Here is a 23,511-nt window from a genome sequence, read left to right as displayed (position 1 = left end):
CTAATATGTACACTGGGATATTTCTGATTGGAAGTGTACACAGTGAAAGTGTTACCAGTGCATGTGGGCAGTGGCTCCTTCAAAACATGGACTTGCTTCTAACAGACCAGGAGAGCAAAATCCACATGCCGTGATGTGCCTTCGTTGACATCTATCTTAGACTTACCAGCATGGGCTACACACACAGAGAGCCTACTGGCAAAGGGTTAATTTATTGTGTAAACAGTAATTCACATATATTTTTTAATGTTTTGGGTTCTAGCATCTGTTTAAACCATTTTAGGGGGTTTAAGGCATTATAATGTAAAACTCTTGCATACAAATTTGTTTTTGAGAGGGTTCGTGTTATAGGTCTATTTTTTACATGTTGGTAGACACATGTAGATGCTAATTAACCTTTATAGGCTCCCCGTGGTTGATGTGGTACTAGCAAGAATTTTCTATGTAAGAGATCTTGTTCTCATGCAGACTATCTGAAAGACTACTTGATCCAAGCCAAGTGGAAGGTCGACTGATTCATTTTTTACGAACCTGAGTTTGATCTTACATTTTTTTAAGCAGTACATCCTTTTTTATCGTTTGATTTGTTACTCTGGCATCTCACATGGACGTCATTTAGGGGTCGCCAGGGGTCACAGCAACGACCCACAGCTCGCCCCTTGCGGGCAGCTCGTCTTTTATAAACGTTGCTTGGGGCTCAACTTCCTTGGTTTCGATCATTTTTAAATACACTAACAGTGAGTAATGATATATATCATTCAGAATTAGTGTCATAAAAATGGAATACAGTTAGTTCGAACATGACCCTCCTTGGTACCTGAGGTAGGTAAAAACTTTTAAATGACTGCAGTGTGCATGCTTGAGGGTGAGTGTGCTTATGTAAAAGAGAGTGTGTGCTTGAGTGAATGTGTGTTTGTAACCATGTGTGTGTGAGTGAAAGTAAAGATGGAATGGCATGTGATGTCACTTCCGCTACCCCTGGCGTTTTGGTGAATTGACGTTCATGGCATCTCAGAGTGTAAATCTTGAACTCTGCTCATGGCACTCGATGGTGAGACGAAAACAGTTTAAGGTGACTGACTGGCTCTACGGATCCTTCCGGGTGAGTTTTTGGAGGTCCGGTGAAGGCAAATATAGATGTCTATAAATGTTGCCTCCACATTGCCTTCTGTATACTTTCTTACAGCGATAATAAGTTAGTTGGTCAGCGTCATTATTATTGTGATAAACAGCCAATGGTTTAGGCACAGCATGCTCATCAGTCAGCATGACCGTCTCTTTTATAATACTTATTTGCTTTAGTTAGGCAGTGTAGGCCTTTGTGCATTCACCCAGTATAGAAAATGATTTTATGTTATTATTCTTATTTGTCGAAAGCGGGTATTTTATCATCAGTATTGTTTGCAATATATTATTCTTAAATTGTTGGGAGCTGGGGTAAGGCAATACCTGGTTGTGAAGGGAGGGCACTATTGGTTTAATACTTTTCTTGCAATAAGCAGTGGATTTTTCAGAAACAATATTTTTTTATTTTTAAGAACTATTTATATCTTTATATCGTCATATAAATTGAAAGCCTGTAAAAGGGCTCTAGCTATATAGCTAATAAAGGTTTTAATTTTCCAACTGGAGAGGGGTCTTCGTGTCAACATTTATAATTGCACCTAAATTATAGATTAGATTTTAGGAACAATAAAGGACCAAATACTGAGACACACAAGAAGACACTTAATGGCCGTTTTGTAATTCACCGCTTTCTATCTTAAATGTACATCACACATTTTACATCTTGAAACAAACATTGTACTTAACACACACACACTGAACTACTGAAAGCAACAACTGTGAAAACCTTCTTAAAAAGCCACTGCAAAAGTATAAGTATTTCTGAAACGCTATTATATAGTGAGGCACTCCTCTGGTTACCCATATAACAGCAAATTGTCTTAAGCCATTTACACAGAATCCATGTAACACGAGGCACCAACCATCTGCACACTTTTTTATCTACAGCATTTGAAATCAAGCCCACAGGATTTTCTTTACAAATAAAATCTCAATTTCCAAATGCACACATTTGTGGATAACAGATCAGCATTTTCTACGTAAAAAACAGGAAACCTGGAAATCCAACCAATTAAGACATCAAACTACTACATAAAAAATAAGAGACTCAAACCATTTTCTGGCAAGTGTTGAGTTACCATGTACACGTCAGTCCACCCCAGACACTAGCACGCTTGAAGTGTTGTGATTGTCAATATAAATAAGGGCCATGGTGTGCTCCCTCTTGATCACTTTCGTTTTACACATCTGTGGCCTATCAAATAATCTCGATGCTCGTAGTCTGAAAGCACATGAACATGAATTCCTGTAACCTAGAATGGTCTCAAAAGAAGTCAGTGCATATCCTTTTCACTATGTCACATACAGGACGATAACATGAATATGTATATTAAATATCAAATGTCATACTGCACCGAAAGGACACAACATGATGTTTTTGTTCCTTCTAACATTCCATTTCAATTTACATTATATGCCTCCTTGATAACTACATCTTCATTCCAATTAAGTTAAATGTTTTACCATGAGCTGCTAAGAAGCTGCTACATGGCCTCTTTGCAATACCAATTGCACAATTTGCCACACTTAAATGCACTGCAGCCACTTCATGGCCTATCTACTGGGTAAATGTAGTGGAATTTAGTGGGTGGACAAAAGAGAGAACCTGCGGGCTCTGTGAGCATCTATGCTCCTCCATTGCATAAAATGGAAGTATAAATATCCACAGACAGATAGTCGTAGCTGAACAGTATGTCTACTGCAGTGAAAGGACGTAGAAACACATTTAATAAATCAGTCGAAGTTAGAACATATTGTTATGTATGTATGTACAAAAAACTATGTTTTTTTACTTTGAGTCTCTGAAATGTGTAATAATATTTGTAGGAAAGTCCAATTAAATTAATTTTAAATAGCAATACATTTGGGGCAAGTTCCACATACTTTGTTTTTCTTTCATGTAACTTATGAGTACAATTTGACACTTTTATATTATTCCTAAATATATGCACCAGAAATCACTCGTATTGTATTTTTAATATCCATTGACTTTTAATAGTACATTGAAATAATATGCCTGTTCCGTTCCTTTTTAGTTATGTGGAAGAATGTTTTCCCACTTTAAAAATATGATTTTTTAAAATCTTTTTTTCACTTCTTTTACATTTCAATTAATTGGATACATTTCTTATTTTTCATTTATACCAGAGAAAAAATGTATCAAAAATTAACTCTATTAAATCGTGCTCCTAAGTGATTTTATTTATAACAATATCTTAGACTTATGTCTTCAAAACAAACACTCCTTTTTATAGCTGTGAGTGATGGTTTTATTTAGAATAATACACATGAGTAGTCACGAAAATGTATTTTCATAAATAAGTTCCACTATCCTAGAAAACATATGTTCCAGAATCTATATCAGTTTTAGTATTTTCAAAAGTTGTCATTCCTCATCTGAAATCTTGTCTTGGGATTCTACATTGGACATGTGGAGGGACGTAGGGGGAGGGGTTAGGTACATGGCCTGGTGTATCTCCACTTAAACAAAGCCTTATCATGGTGGCATATAGAACAGTTTTGGTGCTGGTGGTGCTTGGTGGGATAATGTTTTTGGGCATCCTCCAGTGTTTCCTTCTCCACACATTCCCTCACCATCAACCTTCAACTGTGCCCCTCATCTCTCCATAGCCTCTCTCTCACATGCATTAAATTTGTTTTATAGCGCTCCTCGCCCCAGTGTATGCTGTCAAGGCACTTTACATCACACGCACATTATACAGAGACAATAAATCATACGTTTGAAAGACAGTCAATAGGAAATGTTACATAAGACAATGATGTTACAAGGTGTAGGAATCATGTGTCATCCATACTAGTAGGCAGTATACTTTAAGAGTGTTTGGTCTGGAAAAGCATAAACTCTGGATTTAAAACATACCCCAGTGGTTCAGGTTGGCTTTACTAATAAGAATGTATTTTTACCCACACAAACCATTTTTAGCACCATTAGGATAATGAAACACTGGGGAACAATATAACATTCTAACCTATACCAGGTAGTTTGCAAGCAGCTCTTTGGTGACAGTTCAGATGTCACTGTGCTATACTGGACTGTAACTTATGAAATGCACGTAATAAAGCTCTGTGACAAAAGCAGTAACCAACTGAGCTATCCATATATACTATTCTGTGATATGCATGGCTGGCATATTAACTCTCTGTGCTACATTATGATAAGTCAGAACCTGCCAATAGATAAAACTCCATCTCGCTCCAGCAGGTACAATAATCACTATTAACATTTTGATTGTTGCTGAAAATGTCTGGACACACAAGGGACTCTGCAGCAGGAGCTTTTAAACCCAGAAGTTATTTCTAAATACAGCCCCCGCCCCGAGCTCAGGGGCGGCTGCACCAGTTGCATCGCCTGAAGTTTGCCCTGTGGCACAATAACAGCCTTCTTGAATTTTCACCTATCATAACTCTGATTAACTAATTGACACTAATTGATGTTAATTGAGAACAAGTATTCACCCTGATCCCTGTGTGTGACAGGTTCAGTGGACATGCACTGATATGAATTTAAGACCTAAATGTTACAGACATTCAGATTATCTTTACCTTTTAGACCGCTATCTACATCTTACACACACTTTACACCTTTTCTTGCTCTCCAAAAATGTCTGCCTTGCTTCAAGTTTTCTTCCTCCTTTTTATCCATCATTTGCTGACTCCTGCATTACACTCTTTTCTCCCCGCCACCCACTCTTCACTGCCTTTCTTTACTTTTTCACTTCTGTTCCCTCTTTCTCTGAAATTACTTTCCTATCTAGATGAAAGCAGCATGGCACACTGAGCTGAAAGCACACCGCTAACAAATGTGGTGTTTTTGAGGTCATGTGTTGGAATCCCAGCAAAGCAGGCTCGGCCTTCTACCTTTCCAAGGTAGCTACAATGAAGCCCATAAGTTAGTTAATAGTAATGTTTGTAACTTAACATAATTACAAACTCTTTAGCACTACATAAAAGCAGGCCATTAGTAAGATTTTGCCGCCGTTCTGTGTACCTCACTGTTTCTTTCTTTTCTATGTCCTTCCACTTTCGTTCTTTATGTCCGTCTCTGTCTTCTGCCACTCTTTTTCTGGCAATCTGACTTTCTCTCTTTTCTCCATGTTTTGTTTTTCCGCGTAACTCACTCTTAGTAACCCTTTCTTTGTCTGCCAGACTGAAAAAAATCTTCTCTCGCAAACGTTCATTCATCCTCTTTCTCCTCTCCTTTTCTCCCCCGACATTTCCCACTTTTTCCCTCCCCGTTACCCGGCCGCTCTCTATTTGCTTACATTCAGGCCTATTCGTAGTAGGCTCATAAGAGCGAAACAAGAGCAGTCCTCTCGGACCATGCATTCCTATTCTAATTACATCTTTGACAACTTTCCTGCTTACTCGCAATATTAGTACGATTCTCTCGTAAAATTCTTGACCGTTGCCTTTGTTTGGCCGGGGAGCCCTACCAAGGAGACGACTTCTGTCCAGCTTTCACACTGGGGGAAAGTTGGAGGGACAGTGTGACATGTGCGGCTCAATGTTTTGACTTACGAAACAAACACGGAAAAAATGCAATGGTTGAACGAGTAAAGCTGTTAGCACTCGTTGTTCACACCACATCTTACACCGAAGGTTAACAGCAGCATGAACAATTACTCTGTGTTAACCTGAATGCACGATACTGCATTAATGATTACCAGATGGCTTTGGGAAAGCTGCGCCCCTCGCAAAGCCACTGCAGCGGGCACAGTGAAAAGGATCGCTTCCTCTCACGTTATTCCGCTGGCGCAAAGTGCGTAGTAAGAACGAGTGTGTACGGTACAGGGAACACCCATAAAATCCACACACACACTCCAAAAGAGTAGCCCAGCTTCATCAGTACTACAAGATCAAACAGTTACAAAGTATTGTTGGCCAGAATTAAAGTAGGGTTCACAGACCACGCCCCAGCTGCAAGCGAGGCGCACGTGACGTCAGCGGGTGCAGGAGGTGCACGAAGGATGTCCACGAGGGGGAAAGGGCGCCCTGCCTTACCTGATGGCCCAGAGGAAAGGTCTCCCTTCTGCGCTTCATCCGGCGCGAAGCCCACCAGCTCATGGCTCCCAAGGTGCTCCCAGGGCTCCCCCTGCGGCGCCTCGAACAGGCGGCAAACAGCCTTACTTCTGCCCCCTTTCACACATTGTGTGGAGGTGGAAAGCCGCCCGGCGCGCGCAGGTCCTGCAAGCTGCACAGTGCGGCGCTCACTGGCGCGCTCAAGGTCTGCCTTCTTTCTGTGGTGTTCTGTGCGTAAGAGTTTCACGAACGCGGGCAGCACAAAGGAGCAGGGAGGGATGGGAAGAGAGAAAGGCCCAAGTCCAGCGTGAATTACCTCGGAGCACCAAGTAGGTGCACAGCGCAGGAAACACTTCATCTGAAAATACCTGTTGCTTAGGAACCGGAGGATACATTGAGGTACGTTAGCCACGTATACAGGAGGACCTATTTTAAACTGAATTTAACACAACAATGGACTTTTGTTTCTGCACTTGAACAGCATCTTGTGACATGAGAAAGGGCATATTGATGGGTCAGCTGGCTAAGAACACTCCGCACCCACCTTCATGGACCAACATATGGTTCGAGGCCAGCCCAGCGGTTTTACTAATGATCTGGACCCTACGACACCTATTCGTTCGTTCATTCATACTTCTGCATTTACATTTGTTGTAACCTCCCCGATGGGCAACGCAGACTTAGGTTTGTTTTCAAATATATTTAAAGAAGATTGCTGTCTATGTTCACAGCAAGGACTTTATGTGAATGTATGACCTATGGGAAGTTCAGACTAAAACGTCTAAGTTGACTGCAAGGTTTGATTTCGTTTATAATAAACGTACGTGTAGTTTTGCTTGAGAACCAGTAATCTCAGAGACCAAGGCCAGAGGAATCGCACACCGAAAGAGTTAAAATGTACACGGAAATGCAAACAAGTGAGGTCAGCACAGCCACATAAAAATGACATGTATTGATGAAATGGTTGCTAAGGAACCTGAGATATGCTGCAACACCAGAAGCTGATAGAAAAGGCTTTGCTTTTACAGAGGTTTCAAGTGTGCCCCAGTGATAAATTTGCAGTGTGCTGAAGTTAAATGTAGAAATCTACTTTACAGTCACCAATGGAAAGGATGTGACAACCACTCGTGAAAAGGAAAGATTAGGAGGAAATATGGCACAGCCGTTAGGACTTTTGTCTTTCACAATGTTTGGGAACTCGGTGTGCTCCGGGCAAAAAGTTCTGTATGCTAGTATCGACCAAAGGGTGCAGATTAGAAGCTAATTCTGTACAAGCCATCAAAGATTTTGGCCTGTCCGACTTTATGAAGGAATTGATGACAAGGAAAGGAAATGTAACATGACGATTCCCAGCCCTTATTAAAACGATACTAAGGTGGTGCAGTGAGGAAGTAGTCCCTAGATCTAACAATACCATAAATTGTGTGGATGAACATATTAATGCATCCCAAATTAGGGCTAACATATGAGTACATGCCAGGAGGACACCTCACTACTCTTCCTGGACTGACCTCTTAGAAATCATCATTTCACACATGACTGTCCAAAGAGTCACATTGGACTAAATCAAATCTACAAGTCAGAGAAGACTTTAAGTTGGCAAATGAAAACACAACACAGGAAACAAGGTGTCATGCCAAAACAGTAAAAGGAGGGCTAATATGGTGGGAGATTTTTTTAGGTGGTCCTGTGCAAAATATCCCCATATAATTCACAAAAAATGGATGCACAGTTCCACAATGAAGGTAATTAGTCTCTATCCAATCTGGGAGAAATCAATAGGTTCCTGTGAGTGTTCAAGATTGGGAACAAGAGCCCTCACTCACCATTTGGTGACATGCTTCATCATCGTGCTTTGCTATGTAGCATGCACTACTGTGGCAAGCCTATTGTGAAATTGGTTATTTTCGGAACTGGAAGGCCTACAATCTCAAAACTGATTCAAAGCAACAAGGGTATAATCTCCACTTAAATTCATTATACTAACCTTTGTTTTATACATATTTGCAGTGAACTTCCTGAAACCTTGACTGGATTTTAATTTCCAGTGACTCTTCCAGTATACAGAGGTTCCTAATTGCAGAGGCCATTTGATATATAGCACCCAAACCCCTTCGCTGTGAACATACCAGAGCTATTTTAGATGACTTACAAAGTTTGGGAGAGTAGGATAACCTTTCTCTTCCTGACAGTTGGTAACAGAGACTTAACAATACTTTCCAAAGTTTTCAGAGAGGAGTCTCTGCCACCCTGAAAAAATGTATTTATCATTGGCTTGAAAACAGGCATTAAAATGTGGAATTTAACTCATCCATGCAGATTATTAAAGTTTGCGCTTGTTTTTGCAAACCAGTTACCTGAAGACATTCACGGAAGGTAGAAAGGCATTCTCTGTAAAAATAGTTCTCAGTTGCAGGAAATTATTCAGTAGGTCATTGGAAGTGTTATAGTAGAGTGTGGATGACTCTTCTTCTCTTTCAAACTGTTCTTTAAATATAAAGAGAACAGAGGACCCGACATCTAAAGCCACCTTCCCTAAACTGAGAAGCTTTGCCACATATACGATACATACAGGGCAGCTGTGAAAACCTACACATACTATGCATCACCCTCAGAAACATTCATGTCAGCCTGAAAGAATATTTCCTGAGACTCCACAGATGACAAACATTCACTGCCATACCGTATTGCTTCCAACAGCTAATTCCTCAAATTTTGGTCCTACAAGTCAATACCCTTCATCTCCCATTGAATGTTAGCTTTCTGAAAACAGCTGCAAAAAGCACCCATGCTTTTGAACATCTTTACAGAACAATAAATACAAATATTACCAACTGCAGTGTGAACTTGAGTTTCAATTGGGTTCTCAACAATTATATGGTTGCCCTCCTTCAACATGGTGAAACTCTGGGAGCCAATGTCTTCCCTCAAGTTCAATTATACAAGATTGTCTGTTCTTGTTCTCAAGCAATCTTGGTCATTGGTAGTGGCCAAGGAAGGGCTGGTCTTGTTCAACAATGAAGCATGCAGTGGAGAAAGAAAAATCTAGAGGTCAATCACTACAACGAAAGTCAGCTTCTGAATTGTCATTTTAAAATCCATAAGTTGCTTGAATATCAAGTTAATCACCATTATTGAAATAAAAGACTATAGGCAATTGGATCGTGCATTGGAGTGAGGCTCACAGTACACATCTGTTTATTTCTCCAAATGTTTTCTAGAGGGAAAATATTTGCAATTTAGAATATTTAAAAAAAAAAAAAAATCTATTTACATGATAGGAGGCTCAAAGTTGCATTTTGGTCTTAACACTGTGTTTATGTAAAACATGTATGCAGGTATAGTAAAGATCAGCTGTAAGTTCAGGGCTTTACATCTAAAGTGCATTCTGGTTCATTATGACAAAAATACATTTTGGAGTTCCTTGGACTTTTTTGAAAACAAAACAATTTAATGCTTGGAGCTTGAGTATGAATGCAATAGTAGAATATACTAAAGTAAAGACAAATTCATAATATATTTTCTGAATAGTAAACTAAGCTCATTTTTAAAATGCTGATTTCCAAGATAAATATAAGTCATCGACTGGTCTTGGAAGCCTGATTACAATATTTGTTATACATCCAAAAATATCAAGATGGAAGCTTAAATAATTTTAGTGATTTTTTTTTGTCCCCTTCAGTAGATCATAGGTAACAAAGTTTAAAACAGTTGAAGACTACTCTTAAAATGTTTCTAAGTTTCCAAAATTATAAGAGAATAATGACTGGTTATTTTAATATAAAAACTATTTTTTTCTGGGTCCGAAACATATATTCAGTGAATTATGTTTGATGTGTCAAATTACTAAACGTAAGTGAGAGGAATTAGTATTTTTTTTAACACAAATTTCATTTCAGATACGTTGAAGACAGTATCAAGCATGGAATTCCAATTTTGTTTTTACAGATTGGTCTTTTACAATATCAGCAATACTAAACTTAACATATGTATTCCTTTCTTTATTTCAAGATTGTGTTGATATGTATAGTTAACCCAGGTTGTTAAGTGACCCTTACCTGCAGTGCCTGAGTATGAACCTCTGACAGTGAGAATGTACCTCTTTAAAGATGTTAGTCTCAGCAGGTGGAATAGAACAGTGTAAAGAGCAATGCTGGTCAGCCAACAGGGAAGATCATTTGTTGAATTTGGAGGGTTCTCTTCCTAAATCCTTTCACAGTGATTCCCTCTTTCGCGCCTCAAACACAAAAGAAAAACGTGGACCTTGGAAAGATGTGCTGAATATTATCTTGCATTACTTCAATGTCCCTTGTTCAAAGAGGAATCTTATATTTAAGTGAAAATTGATTCCAAACAAGAGTTAGTTTATAGATAAAGTAAGATATAAATGGGAGTGCTACACTTTTTAAATTTAAGGTGTTGGTGGGTTCTTGAATCTAAGCAAGTGAAAGAGAAAGCAGTAACTTATTTTAGGAAACACAGACAAGATCCATTTCCATTCACATATTCTGCTACAAAAAAGGGTCATTTGCACCATCTAGACATGATAGCTGACAGGTCACTATGATTAAAACAAAATGAAGAATTTATCATATCCTCCACATGCCTTCTTACAAAATGGCAACTTTCTCTCCTTTTACCTTGATTTATTTATTTGTTAGAAGTGTCGCACCCTACTGCTCCCACTACTAATAGGAAATCCCAGGGCCAGCTGTAGCTCTAAAATAAGGGCCTGATTTACAACGTGGCAGATGGGTTACTCCATCGCAATGGTGACGGATATCCTGTCCGCTGAAATGGGATTTAGATTTCAGCAGAAAGGATATTCGTCACCGTTGTGATGAAGTAACCCGTCCACCAAGTTCTAAATCAGGCCCTAACTCTTTTCTGCCAGGAGAGCACCATCATCAAATCCTGTTTCATTTACCTTCAGGAGCTAGGTCACGTTTTACCATTTCCGCTGCACCACCAATGACTACCGTACACTCAACAGCCAAGCACATTTCAGTTGGATTGTGTCAAAAAACCCTTAATGACAATATTTCCTAAACCATCAATATGAATGTATTCAGCTGATGTATTTAGTTAAAGTGGAGTTAAAAGTAAAGCCCCCTTTACTGGTATATTATATTAGTTACATAACGTTACATCACTTTTACCCAGCATATTAGACCTGCTCCAGTTGCTCAATAACAGAATATACACCTTGGACAAATGCAGTAATGGGTCATAGATACCTGCTGCTGAGACCAAAGGCAGTCAAAATATGAAGAAGTATAAGAATTAAGAGCAGCTATGGTTTGCAAAAGACTGAGGCCCTTATTACAGCTTTGGCGGTCTTTTTGGGAGACAGCAGAAGCCGCTGCAGCCAACAGACTGCCAGTGCTGGCTGTCTGTTGATCGCCGTATTAGGAGTCATTGGAGGACTTCCGCCCATTTATGGGCTTAAGTCCGACTCCGAAGAGGTGGTTGCATCGCCAGCACTGCCAAGGCAGCAACACTCCGCCCGCCATATTACGAGCTGTAATACAGCTTGGCGGAGTCTTGTTGGCGTGGTGGTGCAAAACCGCCAGGACCCATCCCCTCCCGGACGACCTCCTCAACGGAGAAGGTAAGTGGTCATTCAAAGAGGGGGAGGAGGGAGCGTTAGGTGCATGTGTGTCATGTATGTGTGCGAAAGTGGGTACATGTGTGCAAGGCTGCGAGTGAGTCGAGGTGCATGTATGCAAGTGTGCTTATACGGAGGGGGAGTGTGTGAATGTATGTGTGTGTGTGGAGGGGGTGAGATGTGAATGATTGTGGACGGGGGAAGTGGGGAGGGTGTCTGTGGGTATGTGTGCATGTGTTTGTGTGAGTGAACGAGGAGAGCGGGTGAGTGTATAAGTGCGGGGGGAGGACAGTGTGAATGTTTGCTGAGGGGGGTGCGTATGTGTGAGTGGGGGTGTGTGTATGTCTGTGAGTGCGGGTGTGGGTGTTTGAATGGATGTGTATGGTGGAGGGTGTTTGTAAGTGTGTGGAGGGGTCGGGGTTTGTAAGTGTGTGGACGGGTGGGGGTGCATGGAAGTGTGGGGACGTGTGTATGTGTGCCGGCAACAGGAATGGGGATTCTGTCACCGGGTGCGTTACCGCCAGGGTTTTCCTGGTGGGGTGACCGCCACGGAAAGTCTGGCGGCCTGCAGCCTTGTATCCAGCCGGGAGGCTGAGGCCTGCCGCCGGGCTGGAGGTGCTCACTGCCAGCCGCGTCGGTGCGCCCGCCTGGCGGGCCAGGCTGCGTTGTGGAGGTTTGGCTTCTGCCAAACCCCACAACTTGTGATGTGGCGGTCTTTACCGCCGGGTCCGCGGAGGTAAGACCGCATCATAATGAGGGCCTGAATGTTAAACCATACAGCTTGGGTAAAGTTGCAAAGATTTGTATTCGAGAAGGATACATAATTCTCACTAAAACTACAGAAAACAATTATATGAAAACTATGTGATATGCCACAAGTTTGGCACAAGAGGTGCTTCTGCAAATCACTACTTTCGCAAGAATTTTTTATGGAAGTTTTCTTGTTGCGAGAAACTGACCAAGGTATACACTCACATATAAAATGCTCAAAAGTTCCCTGCTAGACTTGAGTTCAGACAAGTTACAAGAAAAAGCTAAGCACTAAATGCACTTGCATACAACATGCTTTTAAATTACTGGTGCTGGGTAGAAAGGCATTTAAATAGTAGAAACTCTGCAAGGTATGGAAAGGTGAATAATCAGAATAAAAAAGTTACTTACTTCAGTAATGCTTTTTCTGATAGAGACTCTATCTAGCCGCAGATTCCTCACCTTTTAAATATCCCCCAGGCATCAGACTGGATCTGGAAGATTTTTCAGCACTAGATCGGCACACCGATATGCGGCACCATGTAACTTCACATCAACACTGTTCAGTTCTGGATATGACATGTGAGCTTATATAGGCGCAACCCAATGCGTGCCGACTTCAGTTTCATTTAAGGTTGTATGCTCCCCAGATGCAGAGCCCCAAGAATGATACTGATTGAAAGCAGTGTGCAAATTCCTAGACTTGGGATCCTATTAACATGTTGAAGGATAGAAGGGTCTGTGAGGAATATGGAGCTAGACAGAGTCTCTACCAGAGAGAGCATTACTGAAGGTAAGTAGCCCGTTCTTCTGATAGAGACGTCTAGCTGAAGATTCCTCAAGTTTTGAATAGATACCAAAGCAGTGCCTAATATGAGGTGGTTCTGTGAGTGGACTCAAACCAGTAAGTCCTGCAGGACCAAGAGGGCAAAATGCCCCTCCCGGTGAACCTGACTGTCCAGACATAATGCTTCATGAGTGTATGGAGACAGACCCACCTAGCTGCCTGGCAGATTTCTAATACACTGGATCCATGTCCCAACCAGTGGTAGCATCTTTGTTCCTGGTGGAATTAGCATGCAGTCCTGCTGGAGGCTGATTAGTAGCCATCATGTGGCAGATCTTTATGCAGTGCATGATCCATCAGGAGATGGTTCTTTTCTGCTTGGCCTTGCCTTTTTTGGTCCAGCAAACCCCACAAAGAGCTGATCGTTCTTGGTACGATCAATGTAAAATCTCAGCGCTCTCTAGGGAACCAAGCAGGCCGCGTCCACAGAACAGTTTATTTAGGAAGAAGGAGGTGTATGGTGGATTAACACAAACAGCCTGAAGCTCACTAACAAGCTGTGCCTAGGAGATGAAAATGAGGAATACAGCCTTGATAGTAAGAAGCTTTAGAGGACATCTGTGAAGCTGCACAAGCAGAATGCACATCAGATAATTCAAGACCACATTAAGGTCCTACTGAGATATTATAAAAAGGGGAGGGGTTTTGTCTTGTAGCCCTTTGACAAATTGCATCACAGCCAGTGAGTTAAACAACAAAGGTGGATCTGGCAACAATTAGAATGCCAAAAGGGCCTAGTGATAAACCTTAACTGTGCCCAAAGCCAAACCTTGCTGGGCAAGAGAAAGAACAAATAACAGAACATCAGATAACTTGGCTTATAGGGCATCAATCTGGCAGGTGCCACACAGTTTTTGTTGAGGGACATCTGGCTGCCAAGGTGGTATCAACCCCTCCAGAGGAAAGGCTGAAGGTGTTTAATTGTCGCTGCCCAATCTCCACGCATAAAGATGGAGATTGTGAAGGCCTGGATGCAGAACACTGCTCTGGTGCTTCAACATTAGGTCTCCCAAAGGAACAGCCTATTTGGCAGACATATTTTCAGATCTCCATACGCACAATGCAGAATCCAGAGTAAATAGGATGAATTGGGCTTGTACAGTCCTAATCTTCTGAGAACTCATGGCAGGAGTGGAACTGGTGGAAAGACACACAGGAGTCCTGAGTTCCACTTGTGGCAAGAACAAGTCAATGAGAGAGAGACGCCTTGTAAACTCCAATGCGCAGAAGTGCGAACATTGAATATTAGCATTGGTGGCAAGCAAATTGAGCCCAGGTTCTCCCCATTCGCAGAAGAGACCTTCTGCCCCCTCCTGGTATAACTGCCATTTGTGACCTGCTGGATGTTGACGAATGAGCTCACCTGCCCTGGCATTCAAAGATCCTGCCAGGTGGTTCATGACCAGGTAAATTAATTTGGAGTCGAGCCATTTCCAGAGGCACAAGGCCTCCTGGCACAGAGTCTATAAACCCACACTGCCATGATTGCTGCATAATCACAGGACAGTGGTGTTGTCTGTGAGCACCTGTACCAGGATTCCTTTGTTGGACGGAAGGAAAGCTTCCAACGCCAGGAGGATGGCCCTCAGCTCCAAAAGGTTGATGTGGAGACCAAAGACCTCGGATCTCCACCTCTCTTAGATGGCTGCCCCAACTCAGAATCAATGCATTGGTCACCATTGTCAGCTCTGGGTGGGGAAGGGATAGGGGGTCTGCCGCTGACCCAATCGTGGTCCTGGAACCACCATTGAAAATTTTATGGAGTTTCCTCCAAAATCTGAGCGTAGCCAGGGAGGTCCTCTTGATGTTAGGCTCACTGGGTTTTCAGATTCCACTGCACAACCCACATGCACCAACTGGAATGCAAGAGGCCATCATTCCCAGTAGCCTCAGAGTCAACCTGGACAATTCCTGGACTGAAGCTGAAAGATTGGGGTCATAGACTGAATGTTCTGGACTCTGTTCCCTGGGGAAAAGGCATAAAACCAAACAGTGTCCAGAATGGCTTCGGTGAAGGGGAGCATCTGAGAAGGAGTCAAGTGTGACTTTTGCACATTGACAGTGAACCTCAAAGGTGACAGGAGGTTTGCCATATTCTTGAGGTGGTTGACGACCACCTGGGGCAAGCCCGCCTTTAACAACTAGTCCTCAAGGTAGGAGAAGACTGGCACCCTTGGCCTCCAAAGGTGTGCTGCCACCACAGTCATCACTTTTGTGATGACCTGAGGGGCACTGGTGGGACCAGAGGGATGCACAGAGAACTGAAAATGCTGCTGTTCTACCACAAACCACTGGTAGCGCTGATGGGTTGTCATAACAGGTATATGGAAATAGGCATCCTGCAGGTCCAACGCCACTGTCAAGTCTTCACGGTTGAGGTAGACAAGACCTAGACTAGGGTGAGCATTTTTTATTTCACATTGAGGCACTGAGAGGGTGCAGGTCTAAAGTTGGACAAAGGCCTCCTTCCCTCTTGGGCACCAAAAAGTAGCAGGGATAACAACCAGGTCCTACTTCTGGCACTGGCACCCTTTCGATAGCCCTTTTGGACAAAAGGATATGCACTTCTTGCCACAAAATGGAGGGATGGTCTACAGTCAGGCGATGGGAGGGACGGCAGAAGTAAGGCGGGGAAGAGTGGGAATGGAGGAAAGGGTGCATCCTTTGCAGATGATCTGCAGAACCCACCTGTCAGAGTTGATGGCCTGCCGACTCAGGAAGAATCCATGGATTCTGGCACCTACAGGTGACTGTGCTTTTGGAAGGATACGCTAAACACACTGGGCAGCAAGGCTGGACTAGCTGTAACAGGCATCAGAAGTTTACCCAGTAGGCTGGAATGGTGAGGGGCAGCTTTTGTTACTGGGGGCCCGTTTTGTAACAGTGCAGCAGTTTTAAAGGCACTGCAGAGTTCCTTGAAATCCAACAGTTTTCAGGCAACAATAAAAGTGCCAAGATAAGTCTGGTGACTAGTGTACCTGCAGAAGAGAGATATGAGTTTTGTTTAGGGGCACTTTTGACTCATCTAAGGTTGCACAGAGGAGTAATATGCCTGCTGCAAAGAAAGTGTACTATGCAGATTGCAAAACAGTATTGTTTGTGCATGGATCAGTGGGCTACTGCGTTTGTCACAGAGATCCCTTTAGTACTGTGCAGTTTAAGTTACTATCCTAATCTAGCATAGTGAGCTATGACTTGCCATCAAAGAGCTGCATGCCAACTGCACGGTACAGGTTAGAAAGCTATATTTTATACCAGTCTCTGATTATCCTAATCTTGCTAAGCAGGATTTGTTTGGGTAGAAATAATGTATTAGTATAGTCAACCCTAACTACTGTGTTACGTTCTGAATCCTATGTTTATGCATTCCCAGACCAAGCACTCTTAAAAATGCCTACCAGCATGATTGCCATGTGAATTCTGTACTCTGCAGTCCTCTTTGTGTTATGTAACATTTTCTATTCACTGATTTGCACACGTATGATTCATTGTTTCTGTATGTGTGTGTGATGTAAAGTGCTCCAACACCCTATGATGGTAAGAGGTGCTATAAAACAAATTAAATACATGTGAGAGAGGGGCTATGGAGAGATGAGAGGCCCTGTTAAAGGGTGACAGCGAGGGACTCATGAAGAGCCCTAATTAAGATTGCAGTATCCTGGTGACCTGTAAGTTCTATGCTTTAAAAACGAATACAATTGAACATATAATGAAAAATTTGCAGTAGAAAGCACTGTTTTTGACATTTTTGTTCAGAAACTTTCTTGGAGGGGAACACCCCCCACCAAAGCCTCACTGTAGTGGTCAGACTTGCTCACTATGGACCCTATGGGAGCTGGTCTGACAATTTATCAGGGCTACTTTGGGTTTCCAGTCCAGTCCTGCTTGGCAGGTGGGGCTGCAGGGGAAGCAGTGGACTGTGAGACCCACTGAACCTGAGTGCGAGAGTGGTGGGCATCTTGGCTGCAACTGAAAAACTTCTGGATCCTCTGTGGTGGCTGGAAAGGCAGGTTGTATGGGGCACCTCGCCCAAAGCTGTGAAAGAAAAGGTGTTGGTGCGGTGGAGCTGGGAGGCACTGGCAGCGAGCCATAGCCCAAGTCTGCTTTAATGACTCAAGAGCAGATTAAACCTTGCCCCTGAATAGGTGAGTCCCATTAAGTGGCACGTCCATCAGGCAGGACTAGACGTTGCTAGATCAGGGAAGTGCAGCCACACATGATGGCAAATGGCAGTACTGGTGCCAATAGACCATCTGATGGAACCAATGTTATCTGAACCACAATGAACTGTGAACTCCTCTGTATCAGGACCATCTTGAATCACCTAAAACAGAATAGGACAAAATCGTCAGGGACAGCAGGGAGGACTTGTGGTACCAAGACCCAAAGAGCATGGGAATTAGGACAGAACAACCAGCCGGGGTTAACAGAATAGAGGGCCAGGTTGGTGAAAGAGAAGTCACGTTTTTCAGAACATCTCCACTCTCTTAAATTCCCTGTCAGGGGGAGTGGACAGAAATGTATTCAGGTTTGAACGACTTATGGAGGCCTGCATCACAAGGCTGTTGGTGATGTGTGCTGGGAAAGGAAAGTCAGGTCACCAGAAGCAGAGCAATGGCGCCTGGCAACCTGATAACTGACTGGCGGACTGGAACATGGTTTGGCCTAAGCACCTAATAAGGTGCCAGTCAGCACTTCATTAAATCGCAGGAGAGGATATGAGAATGTCTCCCCGGGGTTGGAGAACTTTGATTAAAATGTTGGTCTTGACCTCTAGGGTAGGAAGTTGTAGGTCGAGAACTTTAGCCACCCTATGCATCATCATGGGTAGGACATGGATTCTTCTGTGACTGGCTGGGGAGTGTGGGCTGTCAGTGCTGTTTCTGGAGAGGTATTGAGGCCACTAGCCTCTTGCAAGCCTTCATACCAATGGTCTTCATGACAGGGCTCACCACTCTGGTCATAATCACTATCTGCTTCAGTTCCAAAAAGGGAATGCAGAGAAGGTTGACAGCCTTGCAAATGCTCAAAGGCCAGAAGATGGGGTGGGGGTGTATCAGCTGTGTTCAGGTGCAACGTCGAACAAGGTTGGACCTGCGTCAGCATTGGAAAGAACAATCGGATCTGTCTCCTCAGGTGGTCAAGTCAGCATTAGCATCAATGTGCCTGGGGCCAGCGTGGGCCGTGGCAGCTGAAGTGGGTTCAAAGAGGGGCCAGAGGTAATATAGGTTTGGAGAGTGCAGCTGCTACCGAGGGCGAACATGCTGTATCCCAGGTGGAAGACCTCTGGGCTCCTTGGGGCCTAAAGTTGCGCCAGAGGGAGTTTACAGGGATCCAAATACCTGGAGCAGTGCTGCGCTGAGCTCTTCGATCTGGGGCAGCATGGCTGAAGGTCCCTCAGGTTGTGAACCAACCAGCTATGAAATTGGCTTCAAAGTCAACTGATTTCTGAGGCTAGATCGAAAAGCATTGTGCCACCCCGTGCCTTATCGGGTGAATGCAAGTGAAACGAGGGAGTGTAGCCCTGCTTGGACTTCTTATATTTTTTATGCTCACCTGAAGACTTGGGGCACAATGAAGAATAACCTCTAGAGCAGCTCTTTCGACTCCAGGAGCGGGTTCAAGAATGAACCTGGGAACCGATCGCGATTTTTGAATGGTCCTGATGAAGAGTTTTCTTCTTGTGCTTAGCGATGTAGAGTTTCCTCTCACATTCCCTGATGGCCTTTGGGTTCATCAACGCACAGTCTCCACAGGCCTTGGAGTCGTGGCTCAATCCCCAAGCAACACAGACACACCTGATGGGGATCCTTTGTTTGTAACAATCCCCTCAGTGATTGAAACCTGTTGTTTTAGGGGTGACATCCTTTGCATACAGAGAAATGTGAAAAAATCGAGGTAAGTCTCAGAGTGGCAAGGAGCTCTGGATCTGTGTCTGGTGGAGGGAAAAAAAAGGAACTGACATTAACGAGCAAGGGTGGTGCCTATAAAGACTCCCCACATAATTTCCAGAGCACAAAGGTGAGGATGCGATCCCCCATGGCGCCACCTCTCAGTACACCGAGGTACTGCTGAAAAATCTTCTGGATCCATTCTTAAACCTGGTTAACATTCAAAAGGTGGGGAATCTGTAGCTATAAATCTCTATCAGAATTCTGCTGTACCACATTTGCATAGTAAAAACTCTGCACAACTCTACTAATATAGTAATGTGAGCATAAATATTGGGTGTAACCCTGACAGTCATTCAGAATGAAATGAAACTCTATGACATGTTGCTGGTTGGAGCAGACAACCTTCTGCAATGATCTATAATGGCAGACAGACTCGAAAGGTGTTAATAAGCAATGTTGCATCAAACCTGAGTTAAGAACACTTCTGGGACTTAAAACAACAAACGTTATCAACACTTGACCGCATGAATAGGAAATCAAACGGACACAGATATATGAAAGCCTGAAATATATCTATGCCAATAACGTAAGTGTTGTTAAGAAATAATTGAATGGCATTCACTTCTAGAAAAATTGAAATATTAGTAATGTATATTCTTCATAATTGCCTGATCAGACAGTCCATATTGTATCTTTTATTTTTCATCGTGGCTTATAATTAGTGGGACGTTCTTATTCTCTAATCTGTCTTTAGGCTAGTCATCAATAACATGGATCTTACTGTCCTTACAAATCTTATGGGCAGAATAAGAGAGCTCTACAAGTAGACCAAACTTTTATTGGTCACAAAATATTAAATGATGAATTGCTTGAGCCTCACTTTCCTCCAAGACTTCTCTATATATTTAAAATTGAAGTCAGAGAGTCAGGGGATGGGAGACACGAGTTTCCATATTCCAGTTTCAATAGTTCATACTCTTTAGATACTAGACATGTTTGCTAATATTATTATTAATTTGTTCAGATTGAATTTTTGATTGAGTTAGTTCAAATGCCAAATCCATTCTAGAAGGACACGAACTCATGGCCAAGGAGCTGTAGGAAGCTGTGAACCCAGTCCACAGGCCCAGGCCGTGTTTATTCTACAGAGACAGCGATCACTCCCTCATAACACTGCAGACAGTGATGCACTTAATGTGGCCCCACTCAGTGTTTAAAATGATGGCATTCAGACCGAACAAATATGCAGTTAAAACTGTCAGCAATATTTAAGGACCTGCCTTCACGAGAATAATGGAATAAGTCACATGTAAACAGGTTTAGGTCTGTATTCCTACCCCATCATTCTATGACTGCTTGACTTTCCACTGCTTGTCTTCCCCACACGTCTTTCCATTCATAAGCTTCACAGCCACTGCTGCCTCCTTTCGCATTTGTCGGAGTCGATTCATAGATTTTCTAATGGATGCTTGAAATCCCCGCAGCCACCTCTCAACATGTCCTCTAACCCCGATCTGTTTGTCCGTAAAGTTGTTTTATTTCTGCCATACACTCATGCACACTTGTGTGGCATAGTGGACATGCACGGTACAGATAATCCAACAGGTATTTTGTGTGAAGTGCGAGGAGCAGTTTACATACTTGACTTGGAAAACATTACTTAACTGTACTACCTATATGCTGTGCATGCTGTAGTGTTAGGTTTAGGATATTGCAACTTGTTTTCCTTTGTTTCAGTTTCTTGGTGTGCACTGAATAACTTATGATCACATCCTCTGAAACCCACAATGCATCAGGGCACAGACTCCACCTTAGAATGTATATATTTTTCACAGAGAGAACAGAGAATAATGATGCCTTAATTCGTGTATGCATCCTCCAAATGCAGTTTTCGAACTAGTACATCAAGGTGTGCAGTGCATGTCAGCCTGCTGTGTAACCCACAGATCCTGTCTCGGGCTCCTGCCCACACTCTAATTTCCATCGGTGCTACTATAAAGGACCAGTGTTTTCTCTGAAGGCAGGTTGCATCCGTAATCCTAGTGGTTAGGGACCTATTGATTCTCAATTTCTACCACCAATTCATGCAGCGACAGCTTGGACATTACTGCCTAATGGGCGGGGAAGGGATCTGAAAGCACATGCAGAAAATCCTGCTAATCCCTCAGAGTCCAAGAGTCAGTGCTACACACTGCCCTTTTGGGTCGTGTTACAAAAATAAACTAGGTATAATATTGACACAGCAATACAGTAGAGGCTGTTTATAGATTTTTTAGAAGTAAAAAAACAATCTTTTTCCAACGGTAAGCAGCATAAAGGGGAATTAAAAGATGTGACATGCTTGCATGGGCACACTGTTAAATCTGGCTCACTGAACAAGCTCAAAATAATTTCCATACATAATAAAATATTGCAGAGTGTAACATACCTTACTCTAAAACGAACTGCAACCTCTTGAAAAGACAGGATAATGAACAGAAAACAACAAGCGTACCTGGAGTATATTTCCAAATCCCACAAGCAATTCAATTTTTAATTATTTAATCAACATAAAGACAGTTTTAATCAAATTAGAGAAATAGTTTAATGCATATACGTGTCGAGCGAGTGCATATTTTTTTTAGCTTTCATCCTACCCCTACGCTGTGTGCTCTAAAAAGCACACAATTTTGTTGGGGACAGTGGAATATACATTATGGATTGGTCTAATTCCCAATGACCTAGGTGTGCTTGACTACAATGAAATCCTGCACCATATTTGGGAAAATATACCAATTATATAACATACAAGGTGAACATTCGAGTACAAATGGACAATGTGATGCGGCTATTTACTTGTATTGATGGGTATGATAGCGGTGAACCATCTGACGGACTGTATGGGTTGTATATGTTTGCAAGACTTCCTGATACTCGTGTTCATCAATGCATTAATCATGCACATCTTAGAGAGAATGGAAGAAAGAGCTGCACGCTGTTGAGTGACGTAGGTCCTGATGGTATAGGGGTTAGAAAGGTCCCATCATCACCTGGTTGTGTCTGGTAGTGACCCATAAAGAGACATAAGCTACCTACTCACCTCCCTTGGGAAGTGTAAATGTAACAAAGCTACGGACTGAGGTGCAATAGCTGATTCTCGCATGGAGGCTAAGGCACCTCTCTAATCGTCATATATCAGGGGCACCAAGCCCCTTACCTAGGACCCTCAAAAATTCTTGAAAGAACCAGGGACAGATATAGTTGTGGCAGTCTCTGCTCATTCTGTAGTTGCTTTTCTCCATATTACTTTAATATTTAGCTTGATGATAGCCAAATGTCTTATGGGTGTTTGTCTCTCCACGTAATTACTTTAATCAATGTTCCCCATATCCACTTTCTAGCTACATATTTATGCCTTTACTTGAATTTAGTGTGGAGACTGAACTTCCTTCTTTCTTTGACGGTTATTGTTTAGTGTGCGCACGGAGCCCTGGGCACACTTCTTCTAAAGTACCTTACTACTGACACAAAGCGAAAAAGTGAGCATCATACCCTTGCTGAAACCTATTTACGTTTGTGGGCCCTTCTGTTTGGGGCGATGTGGAAGCTCTGTCACTGCTTCAATCGAGGCTATTACCACCCACCCCCATTGCTTTACCTCCAGACTCTCTCCATAAACGACTGCCTGAAGTGCCTTCTGTAGGAGAGAGAGAAAGAGAGAGAGAGAAAAAGAGAGAGATAGTGTGTGTGTGTGTGTGTGTGTGTGTGTGTGTGCGTGTGTGTGCGTGCGCACATGCACCATTGTCAATGAATGCCCTATCAGGCAAATGGCACAGAACTTGGTTCAAAGACAACAACCATACTCCAAAATAAATGCATTTGTAATGTATCAATCCAAACCATTAGTGATAACGCATTAGTACTGACGTTAATAAACAATAGCAACAATGAAATGTTTGAAATAAATGAAAAAAAATAATTCTGTAATACTGTCCGAAAGCAGTAGCAACTTCTGCTCATTGTTATGAAAAAAGAAACAATAACATAATTACAAAGTTCAGAGCTTCATATATTTCAAGCGGGAAAACACTTGCTGTGTATCATGTTTGTTTCCAATAATTTCTTGACTCGTACTTGAGTCAACCTTGGAAATGATTTTAAGGTATCACTGATGATGTGATTGTTTTTTAGTTAAGGCTGGTTTTAGTTTGAGGCATATTTTCTCAGGTTAGGATAACTGCAGCTATGATTAAAATACACCATTCACT

The 23,511-nt window shown here is 42.4% G+C and overlaps 1 protein-coding gene across 3 annotated transcripts in view; it reads right to left on the bottom strand.

Annotated features, from left to right (window-relative positions):
- Positions 1–23,511, bottom strand: part of PDE3A (phosphodiesterase 3A) — a 955,418-nt gene that overhangs the window by 423,194 nt on the left and 508,713 nt on the right. The window contains exon 1 of one of the 3 annotated variants that reach the window (XM_069228520.1): positions 6,148–6,284. The exons of the other annotated variants lie outside the window; for them this stretch is intronic. Within the exon in view, the coding sequence (XP_069084621.1) occupies positions 6,148–6,210 (63 nt within the window). The 5' untranslated portion in view covers positions 6,211–6,284. Of the gene's footprint in view, positions 1–6,147; positions 6,285–23,511 lie in introns of those variants that run through there. 3 annotated transcript variants of the gene reach the window in all.

Source organism: Pleurodeles waltl, chromosome 4_1 (genome assembly GCF_031143425.1).
Source record: "Pleurodeles waltl isolate 20211129_DDA chromosome 4_1, aPleWal1.hap1.20221129, whole genome shotgun sequence".
NCBI classification, from domain to species: Eukaryota; Metazoa; Chordata; class Amphibia; order Caudata; family Salamandridae; genus Pleurodeles; species Pleurodeles waltl.
Note: the sequence above shows the minus strand (reverse complement) of the source record. Positions and strands in the feature narration are given on the sequence as shown.